Source organism: Bison bison, unplaced genomic scaffold, assembly GCF_000754665.1.
Source record: "Bison bison bison isolate TAMUID 2011002044 unplaced genomic scaffold, Bison_UMD1.0 scf7180017864107, whole genome shotgun sequence".
Lineage (NCBI taxonomy): Eukaryota > Metazoa > Chordata > Mammalia > Artiodactyla > Bovidae > Bison > Bison bison.
Window position 1 is genome coordinate 509584 of NW_011494679.1, and position 15464 is coordinate 525047.

General features: G+C 38.3%; 1 protein-coding gene across 2 annotated transcripts in view; it reads left to right on the forward strand.

The window, feature by feature from the left end:
• DYNC2H1 (dynein, cytoplasmic 2, heavy chain 1) overlaps nt 1-15464 on the forward strand; it is a 394047-nt gene that overhangs the window by 83911 nt on the left and 294672 nt on the right. For both annotated transcript variants that reach the window (XM_010838873.1, XM_010838872.1), the window contains exons 40-41: nt 931-1060; nt 4572-4727. In XM_010838873.1, coding sequence (XP_010837175.1) covers nt 931-1060; nt 4572-4727 — 286 coding nt within the window. The remainder of the gene's footprint in view (nt 1-930; nt 1061-4571; nt 4728-15464) is intronic.

Consider the following 15464-nt stretch of genomic DNA (forward strand, 5'->3'; position numbering starts at 1 on the left):
ATAAAGGTTAAGTAGAATGCCATTTGGAGAAGGCAATGGCACCCCACTCCAGTACTCTTGCCTGGAAAATCCCATGGACAGAGGAGCCTGGTAGGCTGCAGTCCATGGGGTCGCTAAGAGTCGGACACGACTGAGCAACTTCACTTTCACTTTTCACTTTCATGCATTGGAGAAGGAAATGGCAACCCACTCCAGTGTTCTTGCCTGGAGAATCCCCGGGACGGGGGAGCCTGGTGGGCTGCCATCTATGGGGTTGCACAGTCAGACATGACTGAAGTGACTTAGCAGCAGCAGCAACATGTAATTTTGAATAAGATGTCAATATTATGTATAATTTCAAACATTGGATGTTACTCAAATAATTAAGTGCTTTGCTAAAAAATTTAGATTTTACTTTAGCGTGATTTTCAAGTTTCAGTAGTGGCATGGAATTTAGGTAGTCAGCTTTTTTGGAGATAGAGAAAAACAAAAAGTATTTTTAAAGATCTGCATTAAGATGCAGTGCAGCTTGTCTAATGTGCATTTGAGTCACCGAGGGATATTGTTAAAGCAAAGATTTTGCTTCATTAGGTCTAGAATGGTACTTGGGATTCTGTAGACCCCACTTTGGGTAGGAATGGTTTAGACCACTTTGTGGCTAACTTGTGGATGTGTAATTCTGCTTTAATTTATACTTACAACGATAGAGGTGAGGTTTATTTGGTTTGTTTTATAGAAAATGACATTATATATGTACACACACTTATTTGTGTTATATAAGTAGAAGTAGTGTAAACGCACATACGTATACAGAAGTAACTAAAATGAACTCTTGTATACTAGCAGATAGGTGCATATGTAGAATAATGTTTATTGGAGCAGAAATTTATTTTGAAAGTAAATTTATGATTTACTCCTAAACAATTTTTAATGTTTGTTAATATGTTTCAGTGATGAAGAGACAGATCTTAATTCTCTGATAAAATCTTGGTTGAGGAATCAGCCTCCTACATATAGGAATAATCTTGAAAACTGGATTGGGGATTATTTTGAAAAGGCATTACAATGGGTTCTAAAACAGGTAAGACAATTATAATATTCATAATTATTTAGGCAAAAAGTATGATAACTGACTGTTGCTTACATTTAACCACCTTTTAGTAGTGTTCTGACAGAATATGGGGGTTTAGTGAAGGGTAGGTGTCTTCACTGCTCTCCCACTGTATTTCATGGTATAACTTTTATTGTGTTAAGTCTTAAAATGCTTTAATTCTTCCATCCATGATACCTTGCAACACTTACCTAAAAATCTTGAAAACTGGAATGCCATTTGACGTTTTACTAGCAAAATGATTTGTCTTTCTGCCCCATTTTACTATGTCAACAAATACCTGCCTATATATCATGCTAAATATAATTACAGTATTAAAGTAGGGAAACATGATGAATTATTTATAATATTATTGAAACATTTGTTTATCTAGCAAAAATTAATTGCTTATCAGATAGATGCCCTTGATGAAACTTTGCCAGGTGAACGTTAATAGGACAGTCCCTTTCACTGAGAAGGGATTGTGTCACAGAGGAAACTGACATGGAAAAAGATAATCACAGTATAGCAGGATGAAGAGAGAATTGCTGCCTTCCAGGAGAGTTTTAAAGGAAATGACATACAATTTTGAATTTGAAGCATGAATAGAAGTTTAGCATGCAAAGAAGACAATATTCATGTACTTACAGGATCTTTTCAGATTTTGATTTCTCTCATGTCATTGCTTGTATAAAAAAATAAACATAAAAATAGAGAAAATAAATAGCAATGAGTTTTTTTTAAAGGTGATTGTGAACTTAATTTAGAGGTCAATATTTTCAGAGTTGGTCAAATCATATAGAGAAATGGCAATTTCACTTTAGTTTTCTAAACTTTTTTCTTTTCTGACTTTGTAAAGATGAATGGTGGAGGACTAGGGATTTGGGCGAAATGGCACAAATGAGATAGGTTTCCCTGGAGACTTGAGGGAAGAGCCACTCCCCCCAGCCCTCAGTCTGACTGAGCTGTCGGCCTCCTTGTGCTTCTGCAGCAGTGTACTATGTCTTTCAACTATAATTGCTTTCATGCAACTGCAAGCACCTTGAGGGCAAAGATTAAGCCTGTTGTACTCCTGATTGTATCCCCAGAGGCGAAGTTTGGTAATAACAGCGTGGTGAATAAGAGTATACGAGCTTGCGACTTGCCTGACAGTCCAGTGGTTGGGACTTCACCTGCTAGTGCAAGGGGTGTACTTTTGATTCCTGCTTGGGAAGCCAAGTAAGATCCCACATGCCTCATGGCCAAAAAAACAAAAAACATGAAACAGAAGCAATATTTTAACAAATTCAATAAAGACTTTAAAAATGGTCCACATCAAAAAAAAAAAAACAAAAAACTTAGAAAAATGAACATATGAGCTTAAATAACTGATGCCTAGGTTTGTAACACCTTTTCAGTAGGTGTGTTGTTATTTTGTGAGTATAAAACATACAAACCTAACCATGCTTTCCAGTGCAGATGCCTTGAAGTCCTCAGCTTGCATGCTGTTAGGTGTTAGAATGAGAGATGTAGCACTGCATAGAATATATTGACTCTTTGACTCTCCCCTATTTGGGATTTGTGACTACAGACATGATGACAGAATAATATTTTTAAGCCGTAGAGTGATACCAACGATTTAGGTAGAAAATACTGATTCTATCCTCAGGTCCTTGTTCTTGTTTGAGATTGTATGTGTTGAGTGTTCCTTCTTTCTTTATTCTGTGCTTCGTTTACCATGTTCAGATTCTGAGAGATACACCATAATGAATGCTCTATTCAAGTGTTGATTTTATTTATAAGTAGAGCTTTACTTTCTTATATTTAGCAGATTAGACAATCTAGAGGAAAATATGTCGGTTTCCTTTTCCTTTGTCTTGCCTTTAAAGCTTAGAACTCAGTATGGCCTAAGCTGCTGGATTTCTATCCATCTCCTTCTGTTTTTCCCCCTTTTCCCCTCCTATTTCTGTTCTTTGAAAATTATTTATTATTCAGGCAGAGAGATTTTTTAAAATGTAAATTTAGTCATTTTATTCTCTTAAAGTTTAAAGGCACTGAAGATACAATTTGCACTCCTTATCATGGCCTATGCATTTCCACATACTCTGGCCCTTGCCTGCCTGTCTGTCCTGAATCACTCTGCCTTTGCTTGTTCAGGAATATGCTTCTTTTAATTCCTTAAGTGTGCCCATTGCTTACCATTGCATATGCTGAGTTCTAAGTATGCCAGATAGGTCTCACTCTTCAAATGTTAGCAATTGTCATCTTCCTTAAGGACACCTTGAGTCCCCAACCTGAGTTGTCCTTTCTCAAAACACTCTCTTTTTCTGCTCTGTAACTTCTACCACAGTAAATTAACCATTTCCTCTATTAGACTTCTGGGGAAGGAAATGGCAACCCACTCCAGTATTCTTGCCTGGAAAATCCCATTGACAGAGGAGCCTGGAAGGTTATAGACCATGGGGTTGCAAAGAGTTGGACATGACAGAAGCGACTTAACATAGCATAGTATGTCTCTTAGAGTTGACTTCCATTAAAACAAGATGCTGTTGCTGCTGCTAAGTCACTTCAGTTGTGTCTGACTCGGTGTGACCCCATAGATGGCAGCCCACCAGGCTTCCCCATCCCTGGGATACTCCAGGCAAGAACACTGGAGTGGGTTGCCATTTCCTTCTCCAATGCATGAAAGTGAAAAGTGAAAGGGAAGTTGCTTAGTTGTGTCCGACTCTTGGCGACCCCATGGACTGCAGCCCACCTGGCTTCTCCATCCATGGGATTTTCCAGGCAAGAGCACTGGAGTGGGGTGCCATCGCCTTCCCCAATTCAGTTTAATTCTCTGTTTAATTCTCTCTTAAAAAAAAAGCTACCTAGCACTACATACAGATTCTAACTATAACTGGTTTTCCCTGTAAACTACATAGGGCCCCAGAGGCCCACGGATCTTAATAATCTATACCACCTGAGTCCAAAAGTTTCATTTTAAAATTCTGTATAGAGGAAAAGCTCCAAATTGTTTTTAAGCCTGCCTTTACCAATGTTTTTTGGTCCAGAACCATTAATCTAGCCTTTACCTCTAACTTCTTTTTAAGAAAATTAGTTAATTTATTTTTATTTTTGGCTGTGCTGTGTGTTGCTGTGTATGGGCCTTTTCTAGTTGTGTTGAGCAGGGGCTACTCTCTAGTTGAGGTGTCTAGCTTCTTTTTTAATTATCAAGAGGAAATGAGGAACTGTTATATTTAGACTGATGTTCATTGATTTACCTTTAAAAAAATTTTTTTTTCAGGTTTAGGAAGTAAACAAACTATGTATCTATTTGAGGACTCACGGCTAGAAATACACAATTGTATTTTTATTATTTTTATATTCAATGTTTATGTATAAGTTGAAATCTAAACTTTCTACAACTTGAGTAGTGAGATAAATTTAAATATGATCCTTGGAAAGATGAGTAAACAATCTGTGTATGGTGCTAATTTACTTGTTAATATTTTCCCTTTGTCTGTAATATGGATTTAATCAACAGAATGACTATGTGGTAGAAACAAGTTTGGTTGGAACTGTGATGAATGGATTGTCACATCTACATGGATGCAGAGATCATGATCAATTTATTATTAATCTCATAAGGGGTCTTGGTGGAAATCTGAACTTGAAGTCACGTCTGGAATTCACCAAAGAGGTAGTACACATTTAAAGCCTATGTTTAGTCAACATTTTTTTTTAATTATCATTGATCCTGGGTGTGTGCATGCATGCGTTCTAATAGTCGCTTCAATCGTGTCTGACTCTGTGCCACCCAATGGAGGTGGTCTGCCAGGCTCCTCTGTCCATGGGATTCTCCAGCCAAGAATACTGGAGTGGGTTACCGTGACCTCTTCCAGGGGATCTTCCCAACCCAGGGGTCGAACCTGCGTCTCTTACCTCTACCTGCATTGGCAGGTGGGTTCTTTACTACTAGTGCCACCCGGGAAGACCTGGGTATAGCATTTTGAAGTTATGCATTTAATACAATAACAATACATTTATATTTGGCCTCCCTGGTGACTCAGTGGTAAAGAAACTGCCTGCCAATACAGGAGAAGCTAGTTGGATGCCTGGATTGGGAAGAACCTCTGGTGAAGGAAATGGAAACCCACTCCAGTATTCTTGCTGGGGAAATCCTGTGGACAGAGGAGCCTAGTGGGCTACAGTCCGTGGAGTCTCAGAAGAGTCAGATATGACTTAGTGACTGAACGACAGTATTATAGTGAAATGGTTCTTCAGAGGGATGTTAAATGTGACTAAATGAGATGATCAATGTAAAGTGCACTTGGAAACAAGTAATAAACAGCAACGTTGGCTGCAGTACCTGTCTTAAAAGTAGACTAATTTTCAGCCTTGATGGGAGTGGAGTTTGAGGGAGGATGGATATATCTATATATATGGCTGAATCATTTCACTGTTCACCTGAAACCATGACAGCATTGTTAATTGGCTATATCCCAATATAAAATAAAAAGTTAAAAAAAAGTGGACCAATTTGAGTTCATACGAAGGACTCTTTTTTTTTTTTTTTTGAGAAAGAGAATTAAAAATTATGAAGCAAAAATACTATGTATTATTATTTGATTCTCTTAAACCACTGTTTAATAAGACTAAGTGGTGGGATTCTTTCTCAAAAGAAATTATACTTAAAAGCACAATATTTAATAAAACAGAGCAAACTGACATGCTCCAGGTAGAGTAGGAAGCTCCTAAGTCTTTCTCTCTCACTGCCACTATCACTTCTGAGAAACCTCAAAGGAGTCTCTAGCTCTCTTGACTGCATATTTTGAAATCTGCTGCTTCCACATGTGCACTTTGGCCTGTCAAATGTGAATAAAGTTATAGATTGAGAAGGCTCACACTCTGTTTTGTATGGACTTCTCAGGTGCTTCAGTGATAGAGAATCTGCCTGCCAGTGCAGGAGATGTGGGAGATGAGGGTTCCATCCCTGAATGAGGAAGATCCCTTGGAGGAGGAAAGGGCAACCCACTCCAGTATTTCTTCCTGAAAAATCCCACAGAGGAGCCTGGCGGGCCACAGTGCATGGGGTCGCAAACAGTCAGACACAACCACCACTGAGCATGCATGAATACATTTATATACAGATTTTCTTTGAATTATGATGGGATTACAGCCAGATAAACTCATCATAAGTTGAAAATATCCTAAGTTGAAAATGCATTTACCTCCTCTAACCTATCAAATATCATGACTTCATACAGTCTGTCTCAAAGTGCTCAGAATGTTAGCCTACTGTTGGGCAAAATCATCTAACACAAAGTTCACTTTATAATAAAGTGTTGAATAGTGTGTAATTTCTCAACTACTATGCAGAAAGTGAAAGACAGTGTGGTTTTAAGTATATCGCTTGTTTACCCTGGTGATTGTGTGGCTGCCTAAGAGCTGCAGTTTGCTTCCACTCAACTGCTGCTGCCCAGCATCACAGGATGGTATCATACCACATGTCACTAGTCTAGGAAAAGATCAAAATTCAAAATATGGTTTTTACTGAATGCATATCACTTTTTCCCTGTTGTAAACATGGAAAATCATAAGTAAAGCCATTGTAAGTTGGGGACCATCTGTATAAGTACATAGGTACATATATATTTATTTTCTTCTTTGAACTGGTTTATGGTATTTTATGGTGTTATTAACATTTTAGACAGTAATTGGGGGTGGTGTTTGGTGAGCAGCTCCCTTGAGTATGTGGCAGTGGAGGGAGGTTGGTATCCTGGACAGAAGTAGGACTTTCATACACCCTGCCCTGTACGTCTTTTCCACTTGGCCGTCTCTTCCTGGATTGTGTCCTTGATCATAAACCACCAGTCCGGAGCTGAGGAATCCAAGTCTGGCTGCCAGGAGAAATCCAGAAGAGCCAAAGAGCCCAAGCATGTCAGACCTTCCTGTAGCCAGCCACACACACACCTCAAACCCTGAGGAAGTGAGTGAGGATCAGCGGGAAGAAGACAGCCAGCCAGAGACCAAGCTCTGAGCCTTTAGAGTGGGAGCACTGACTCCAAGACCTAGACTACCAGAGAACTCCTAACCCTAGGGAGTATCAAATATTAAAAATTCCCACAAAGGAAACGACTTGAATATAAGACCAACCACCAGTAACACCCTGTGCAAACAAAAACAAGACAAAAATAACAAGCCCAGTCATCAGCAGACAAGATTACCACCACACTCAACCCTGCCCATCAGAGGGGAAAAAACAAACTCAGCACAAATCTCACTGTATAATGAAGCATACACAAACCACCAGACCAACCTAAGGAGGGCAGAAACCAAAAGGAAGAAAGAATTGAACTTTGAAGCCTGGGAAAAGGAGACCTCAAACACAATAAGTTTAAAAAAAAGAATGCATTTGAATCAGTTCTAATGAGGTGGATGAAACTGGAGCCTATTATACAGAGTGAAGTAAGTCAGAAAGAAAAACACCAATACAGTATACTAATGCATATATATGGAATTTAGAAAGATGGTAGCAATAACCCTATATGAGAGAAAGCAAATGAGACACAGATGTATAGAACAGTCTTTTGAACTCTGTGGGAGAAGGCGAGGGTGGGATGATCTTAGAGAATAGCATTGAAACATGTGTATTATCATATGTGAAACAGATCACCAGTCCAGGTTTGATGCGTGAGACAGGGTGCTCAGGGCTGGTGCACTGGGATGAATGACCCAGAGGGATGGGATGGGAAGGGAGGTGGGAGGGGGGTTCAGGATGGGGAACACATATACACCCATGGCTGATTCATGTTAATGTATGGCAAAAACCACTACAATATTGGAAATTAATTAGCCTCCAATTAAAATTAAAAAAAACTGAAAAGGCAGAAAAATACTGCACAACTGAAGGAACAAACTGGAAGCACAGATGTTCAAGTAAATGAAGAGGAAATAGGCAAACTACCTGAAAAAGAATTCAGAATAATGATGGTAAAGATGATCAAAAACCTTGAAAACAGAATGGAGAAAATGCAAGAATCAATTAACAAAGGCCTAGAAGGATTAAAGAGTAAACATACAGAGATAAACAACAAAATTACTGAAATTAAAAATACTCTAGAAGGAATCAATAGCAGAATATCTGAAGCACAAGAACAAATCAGTGAGCTGGTAGGTAAAATGGTGGAAATAACTTCTGAAGAGCAGAATAAAAAGAATGAAAAGAACTGAGGATGGTCTCAGAGACGTCTGGGACAATATCAAATGCACCAATATTTGAATTATAGGGGTCCCAGGAGAAGAAGAGAAAAATAAAGGGTATGAGAAAATTTTCAAAGAGATTATAGTTGAAAGTTTTCCCAACATGGAAAAGGAAATAGTCAATCAAGTCCAAGAGATGCAAAGAGTCCCCTACAGTATAAACTGTATGTCCCCAAGGAGAAACATACCGAGACACAAACTAATTAAATTAACAAAGACTAAACACAAAGACTATTAAAAGCAGCAAGGGAAAAGCAACAAGTAACATACAAGGGAAACTCCATACATTTAACAGCTAATCATTCAGGAGAAACTCTGCAGGCCAGAAGGGAATGGCAGGGTATATTTAAAGTACTGAAAGGGAAAAAATCTACAACCAAGATTACTGCACCTGGCAAGGATCTCATTCAAAATTGATGGAGAAATTGAAAGCTTTTCAGACAAGGAAAAGTTAAGAGAATTCAGTACTACTAAATCAGCTTTACAACAAGTATTAAAGGGACTTATATAGTCAGGAAATAGAAGAAAAAGATCTACAAAAGCAAAAACCAAACAAGAAAATGGCAGTAGGAACATACATATCAGTAATTACTTTAAATGTAAATGGATTAAATGCTCCAACCTAAAAACACTGGCTGAATAGATACAAAAACAAGACCCATATATATACTGTCTACAAGAAACCCACTTCAGACGTAAAGACACATATAGACTGAAAGTGAGGGGATGGAAAAAGTTATTCCATGCAAATGGGAAGCAAAAGAAAGCTGGAGTAGCAGTCCTCAGATCAGACAAAGTAGAACTTAAAGAATATTTCAAGAGATAATGAAGGACCACAAAATGATCAAGGGATCAATTCAAGAGGAAGATACAACAATGTAAGTATCTATGCACCCAACATAGGAGCACCTCAGTACATAGGACAAACACTAACAGACATAAAAGGAGAAATTGACAGTAACACAATAATAGTAGGAGACATTAACACTCCACTCATACCAATTGACAGATCATCAAAACAGAAAATTAATAAGGAAACATTAAGTATTAAATTATACATTAGATGAGATGGATCTCATTGTTATCTTTAGGACATTCCATCCAAATGTAGGAGAATGCACTTTCTTCTCAAGTGCCCATGGAACATTCTCCCAGATAGACCACATCATGGGTCACAAGTCAAACCTCAGTAAATATAAGAAAATTGAAATCATATCAGGCATCTTCTCCTACCACAATGCTATGAGACTAGATATCAATTACAAGAAAAAAAACTGTAAGAAACACAAAGACATGGAGATTAAACAATGTGTTTCTAAATAATAAGCAGATTACTGAAGAAATTAAAAGGGAAATCAACAAATTGAAAACAGGACAACTCAAAACTTATCAATTCAGTTCTGTCACTCAGTTGTGTCCGTCTCATTGTGAGCCCGTGGACTGCAGCACGCTAGGCTTCCCTGTCCATCACGAACTCCTGTAGCCTGCTCAAACTCATGTCCATCGAATCAGTGATCACATCTAAACATCTCATCCTCTGTTGTTCCCTTCTCGTCCCGCCTTTAATCTTTCCCAGCATCAGGGTCTTTTCCAAGGAGTCAGTTCTTTGCATCAGGTGGCCAAAGTATTGGAGCTTCAGCTTCAGCATCAGTCCTTCCAATGCATATTCAGAACTGATTTCATTTAGGATGTACTGGTTTGACCTTGCAGTCCAAGGGACTCTCAAGATCCACAGTTCAAAAGCATCAGTTCTTCGGTGCTCAGCTTTTTTTATAGTCCAACTCTCAGATTCATTCATGACTACTGGAAAGATTATAGCTTTGACTAGATGGACCTTTGTTAGCAAAGTAATGTTTCTGCTTTTTAATATGCTGTTTAGGCTGGCCATAGCTTTTCTTTCAAGGTTACAGCAAAAGCAGTTCTAAGAGGGAAGGTTATAGCAATACAATCCTAACTCAAGAAACAAGAGAAACATTGAATAGTCAGTCTAACCTTATGCCTAAAACCACTGGAAAAAAGGACAAAAAACGGCCAAAATTAGCAGAAGGAAAGAAATCATAAAAATCAGAGTGAAAAAAGAAATGAAAGAAACAATAGTAAAGATTAATAAAACTAAAAGCTGGTTCTTTGAGAGGATAAACAAAATTGACAAACCTTTAGCTAGACTCTTCCAGAAAAAAAGAATTAAATCAACATAATTAGAAATGAAAAAGGAGAGGTTACAATAGACAATGCAGAAATACAAAGGAATATAAGAGACTATTATGAACAACTATATGGCAATAAAATGGATAACCTGGAAGAAATGGTTAGAGTCTTAGAAAAATTCAATCTTTCCAGACTGAACCAGGAAGAAATGGTAACTATGAACAACCCAATTACAAGCACTGAAATTGAAGTTGTGATCAAATGTCTCTCAAAAAACAAAAGTTGAGGACCAAATGGCTTCACAGGTGAATTCCTTAAAATATTTAGAGAAGAGCTAATGCCTATCCTTATAAAATTCTTTCAAAAAATTGCAGAGGAAAGAACACTTCCGAACTCATTCTATGAGGCCACCATCACCCTGATACCCAAACCAGGCAAAGAGAAAACTACAGGCCAGTATCACTGATGAACATAGATGCAAAAACCCTCAACAAAATTTTTGGAAACAGAATTCAACAACATATTAAAAAGCTCATACACCATGATCAAGTTGAGTTTATTTCAGGGATGTGAGGATTCTTCAATATATACAAATCAATCCATGTGATAATACCATATTAACAAATTGAATGATAAAACCATATGATAATCTCAGTTCAGTTTAGTTCAGTTCCTCAGTCGTGTCCGACTGTTTGCGACCCATGGACTGCATGCAGCATGCTGGGCTTCCTTGTCCATCACCAACTTCCGGAGTTTACTCAAATTCATGTCCGTTGGGTCAGTGATACCATCCAACCATCTCATAATCTGTCCTCCCCTCCTCCTCCTGCCTTCCATCTTTCCCAGCATCAGGGTCTTTTCTAATGAGTCAGTTCTTCGCATCAGGTGGCCAGAGTAATGGAGTTTCAGCTTCAGCATCAGCCCTTCCAATGAATATTTAGGACTGATTTCCTTTTGGATGGACTGGCTGGATCTCCTTGTTGTCCAAGTGACTATCAAGAGTCTTTTCCAACACCACCATTGATGTTCAAAAGCATCAGTTTTTCAGCACTCAGCTGTCTTTATAGTCCAGCTCTCATGTCCATAGTGACTACTGGAAAAACCATAGCTTTGACTAGATGGACCTTTGAGGGCAGAGTAATATCTCTGCTTTATAATATGCTGTCTTGATTGGTCATAACTTTTCTTCCAAGGAGTAAGCGTCTTTTAATTTCCCAGCTACAGTCACCATCTGCAGTGATTTTGGAGCTCAAGAAAATAAAGTCTGTCGCTGTTTCCATTGTTTCCCCATCTATTTGCCATGAAATGATGGGACCAAATGCTGTGATCTTAATTTTCTGAATGTTGAGTTTTAAGCCAACTTTTTCACTCTTTCACTTTCATCAAGAGGCTCTTTAGTTCTTCTTTGGTTTCTGCCATAAGGGTCGTGTCATCTGCATATCTGAGGTTAATGATACTTTTCCAGGCAATATTGATTCCAGCTTGTTCTTAATCTCAATAGATACAGAAAAAGCCTTTGACACAAATCAGCACGCATTTATGATTAAAACTCTTCCAAAAATGGGCATAGAATGAACCTACCTCAACATAGTAAAGACCATATATTATAAGGCCACTGCAAACATTATTCTCAATGGTGAAAAACTGAAAGCATTTCCCCTAAGATCAGGAACAAGACAAGGTTGTCCATTGTCACCACTGTTACTCAACATATTTTTGGAAGTCCTAGCTACAGCAATCAGAGAAGAAAAATAAAATGAATCCAGATCAGAAAAGAAGTAAAGCTGTCACTGTTTGCAGATGACATGATACTATACATAGAGGGATATAGGGATATAGTGAAGTTGCTCAGTCGTGTCCGACTCTTTGCGACCCCATGGACTATATCCTACTAGGCTCTTCTGTCCATGGGATTTTCCAGGCAATAGTCCTGGAGTGGATTGCCATTTCCTTCTCCAGCAGATCTTCCCAACCCAGGGATCAAACCTGGGTCTCCTGCATTGTAGACAGATACTTTATCATCTGAGCCACCAGGGAAGTTGATAGCCCTAAATATATTATCAGAAAATGCTAGATCTAATCAGTGAATTTAGCAGAGTCACATGATACAAAATCTATACACAGAAATCACTTGCATTCCTAAATACTAACAATGAATAATCAGAAAGGGAAATTAAGGAATCAATCCCAGTCACCATTGCAACAAAATAGAATATCTAGGAATTAACTGAACCAAGGAGACAAAAGAATATATACAGAAAATTACAAGACACTGATGAAAGAAATCAAGGATGACATAATCAGATGGCGAGATATTGAATGTTCCTGTGTTGGAAGAATCAATATTGTGAAAATGACTATACTACCAAATGCAATCTACAGTTTCAGTGTGATCCCTATGAAAATTACCTATGGCATTTTTCACAGAACTAGAATAAAAATTTCACATTTCATATGGAAACACAGAAGACCCTGAATAGCTCAAGCAGTCTTGAGAAAGAGGAATGGAGCTGGAGAAATCAACTGTTGTGACTTCATGTTATACTACAAAGCTACAGTCATCAAGATAGTACGGTAATGGCACAAAACAGAAATACAGACCAATGGAACAAGATAGAAAGCCCAGAAATAAACCCATGCACCTATGGGTCCCTTAGTTTTGACAAAGAAGGCGAGAATATACAATGGAGCAAAGACAGCCTCTTCAATAAGTGGTGCTGGGAAAACTAGACAGCTACATGCAAAAGAATGAAGTTAGAACACTTAATACTATACACAAAGATAAACTCAAAAGGGATTAAAGATGTAAATGTGAGACCACAGACTATAAAACTGTTAGAGGAAATCATAGGCAGAACACTTGACATAAATCAACACAAGATCTGCTATGACTCATCTCCTAGAGTAATGGAAATAAAAACCAAAGTAAACAAGTGTGACCTGATTAAACTTAAAAGCTTTTGCACAGCAAAGGAAACTATAAGCAAGGTGAAAAGACAACCCTCAGAATGGGAGAAAATGATAGCAAATGAAACAACTGACAAAGGATTAATTTCCAAAATATACATACAACTCAATACCAGAGCAACAACCCATTGAAAAAGTGGGAAAAAGACCTAAACAGACATTTCTCCCAAGAAGACATACCAATGGCTATCAAACATATGAAAGGATGCTCAACCTCCCTCATTATTAGAGAAATGCAAGTCAAAACTGCCATGAGATATCACCTCACACCGGTCAGAATGGCCGTCATCAAAAAATCTGCAAACAATAAATGCTGGATAGGGTATGGAGGAAAGGGAATCCTCTTGCTCTGTTGGTGGGGATGTAAATTGATACAGCCACTACGGCGGTATGGAGATTCCTTAAAAAACTAGGAATGAAAGCACCATATGACCCAGCAGTCCCACTCCTAGGCAAATACTCTAAGGAAGCCAAAATTGAAAAAGACACATGTATCCCATTGTTCATTGCAGCACTGTTTACAATAGCTAGAACATGGAAGCAACCTAGATGTTCATTGACAGATGATTGGATAAAGAAGTTGTAGTACATATACACAATGGAATATTAATCATAAAAGGGAACCCATTTGTGTCAGTTCTAATGATTTGGATGAACCTAGGGCCTATTATACACAGTGAGGGAAGTCAGAAAAAGAAAGATAAATATCCTATGTTGCTGCTGCTAAGTCGCTTCAGTCGTGTCCGACTCTGTGCGACCCCATAGACGGCAGCCCACTAGGCTCCTCTGTCCCTCGGATTCTCCAGGCAAGAACACTGGAGTGGGTTGCCATTTCCTTCTCCAAGGCATGAAAGTGAAAAGTGAAAGGGAAGTCACTCAGTCGTGTTGGACTCTTAGCGACCCCATGGACTGCAGCCTACCAGGCTCCTCTGTCCATGGGATTTTCCAGGCAAGAGTACTGGAGCGGGGTGCCATTGCCTTCTCTGAAATATCATATACTAATGCATATATCCTGAAGATGGTACTGAAGAATGGTACTGACAGATGGCACTGAAGAATTTATTTTCAGAGCAGTAATGGAGAAACAGACATAGAGAATAGACTTATGGACACGGGGAGAGGGGAGGAGAGGATGAGATGTATGGACAGAATAACATAGAAACTTACATTATCATATATAAAGTAGATAGCCAATGGGAATTTGCTGTAGGCTCAGGAAACTCAAACATGGGCTCTGTATCAACCTAGAGGGGTGGGATGGGGAGGGAGGTTCCAAAGGGAGGGGATATGTGTATACCTGTGGATGCTTCATGTTGAGGTTTGACAGAAAACAGAAGTCTGTAAAGCAGTTATCCTTTGATTAAAATATAAAATTATGAAAGATTTTTTAATAGGCTAAAGTCTGGACTATGTTTTTTGTTAGATATTTTTGTACCTTCTTAGCTATATGAATAAGTATAGTTATTTTATTCATTTTAATCTTAAAGTAACAAAATTTTAATCATTTTTTTTAACCAGAAGAGTTTTCCAGTTATAAATGCTTAGATGGAACAATCATTATAGATCTTTATTTAGTGCAAAAGTCATTTCAGCTACATTGTTTATAAAGCCAAATTCTACATATTAAGGAATTTCTTCCTATTGACCTCCACTGAAATAATTGAGCACATATTCATTGGGGTTGGTTCCAACATTAAGTTTCTGCATTTTTGTCATTTTGTTTCATTGATACCACCCTTTATTATTTTCTCTGTTGTGTTTTTCTTTCCGTAGCCCATCTGTTGCCTCTGTTGCCAGATGCTTCTTACTGTTACCACTCAATGTCTTATTGTGCAGAATAAAAGTCAGTAAAGGTGTTGAGTTGCATTAGGGTTAACTCCCTGCTGTGCCTCTGTATAGATGACAGTTTCGGAAAGAGGAACAGGTTGGGAGCAGTAGTGGTGACAGTGCCGTGGACAGTTACACTGGAAATGACGGGTCTCGAAGCCCTACACTGTGTTATTTGTAGTTTAGTTTTCATAAGAACTCAATGGGAAGTTGAATATGTTTGTACAGTATA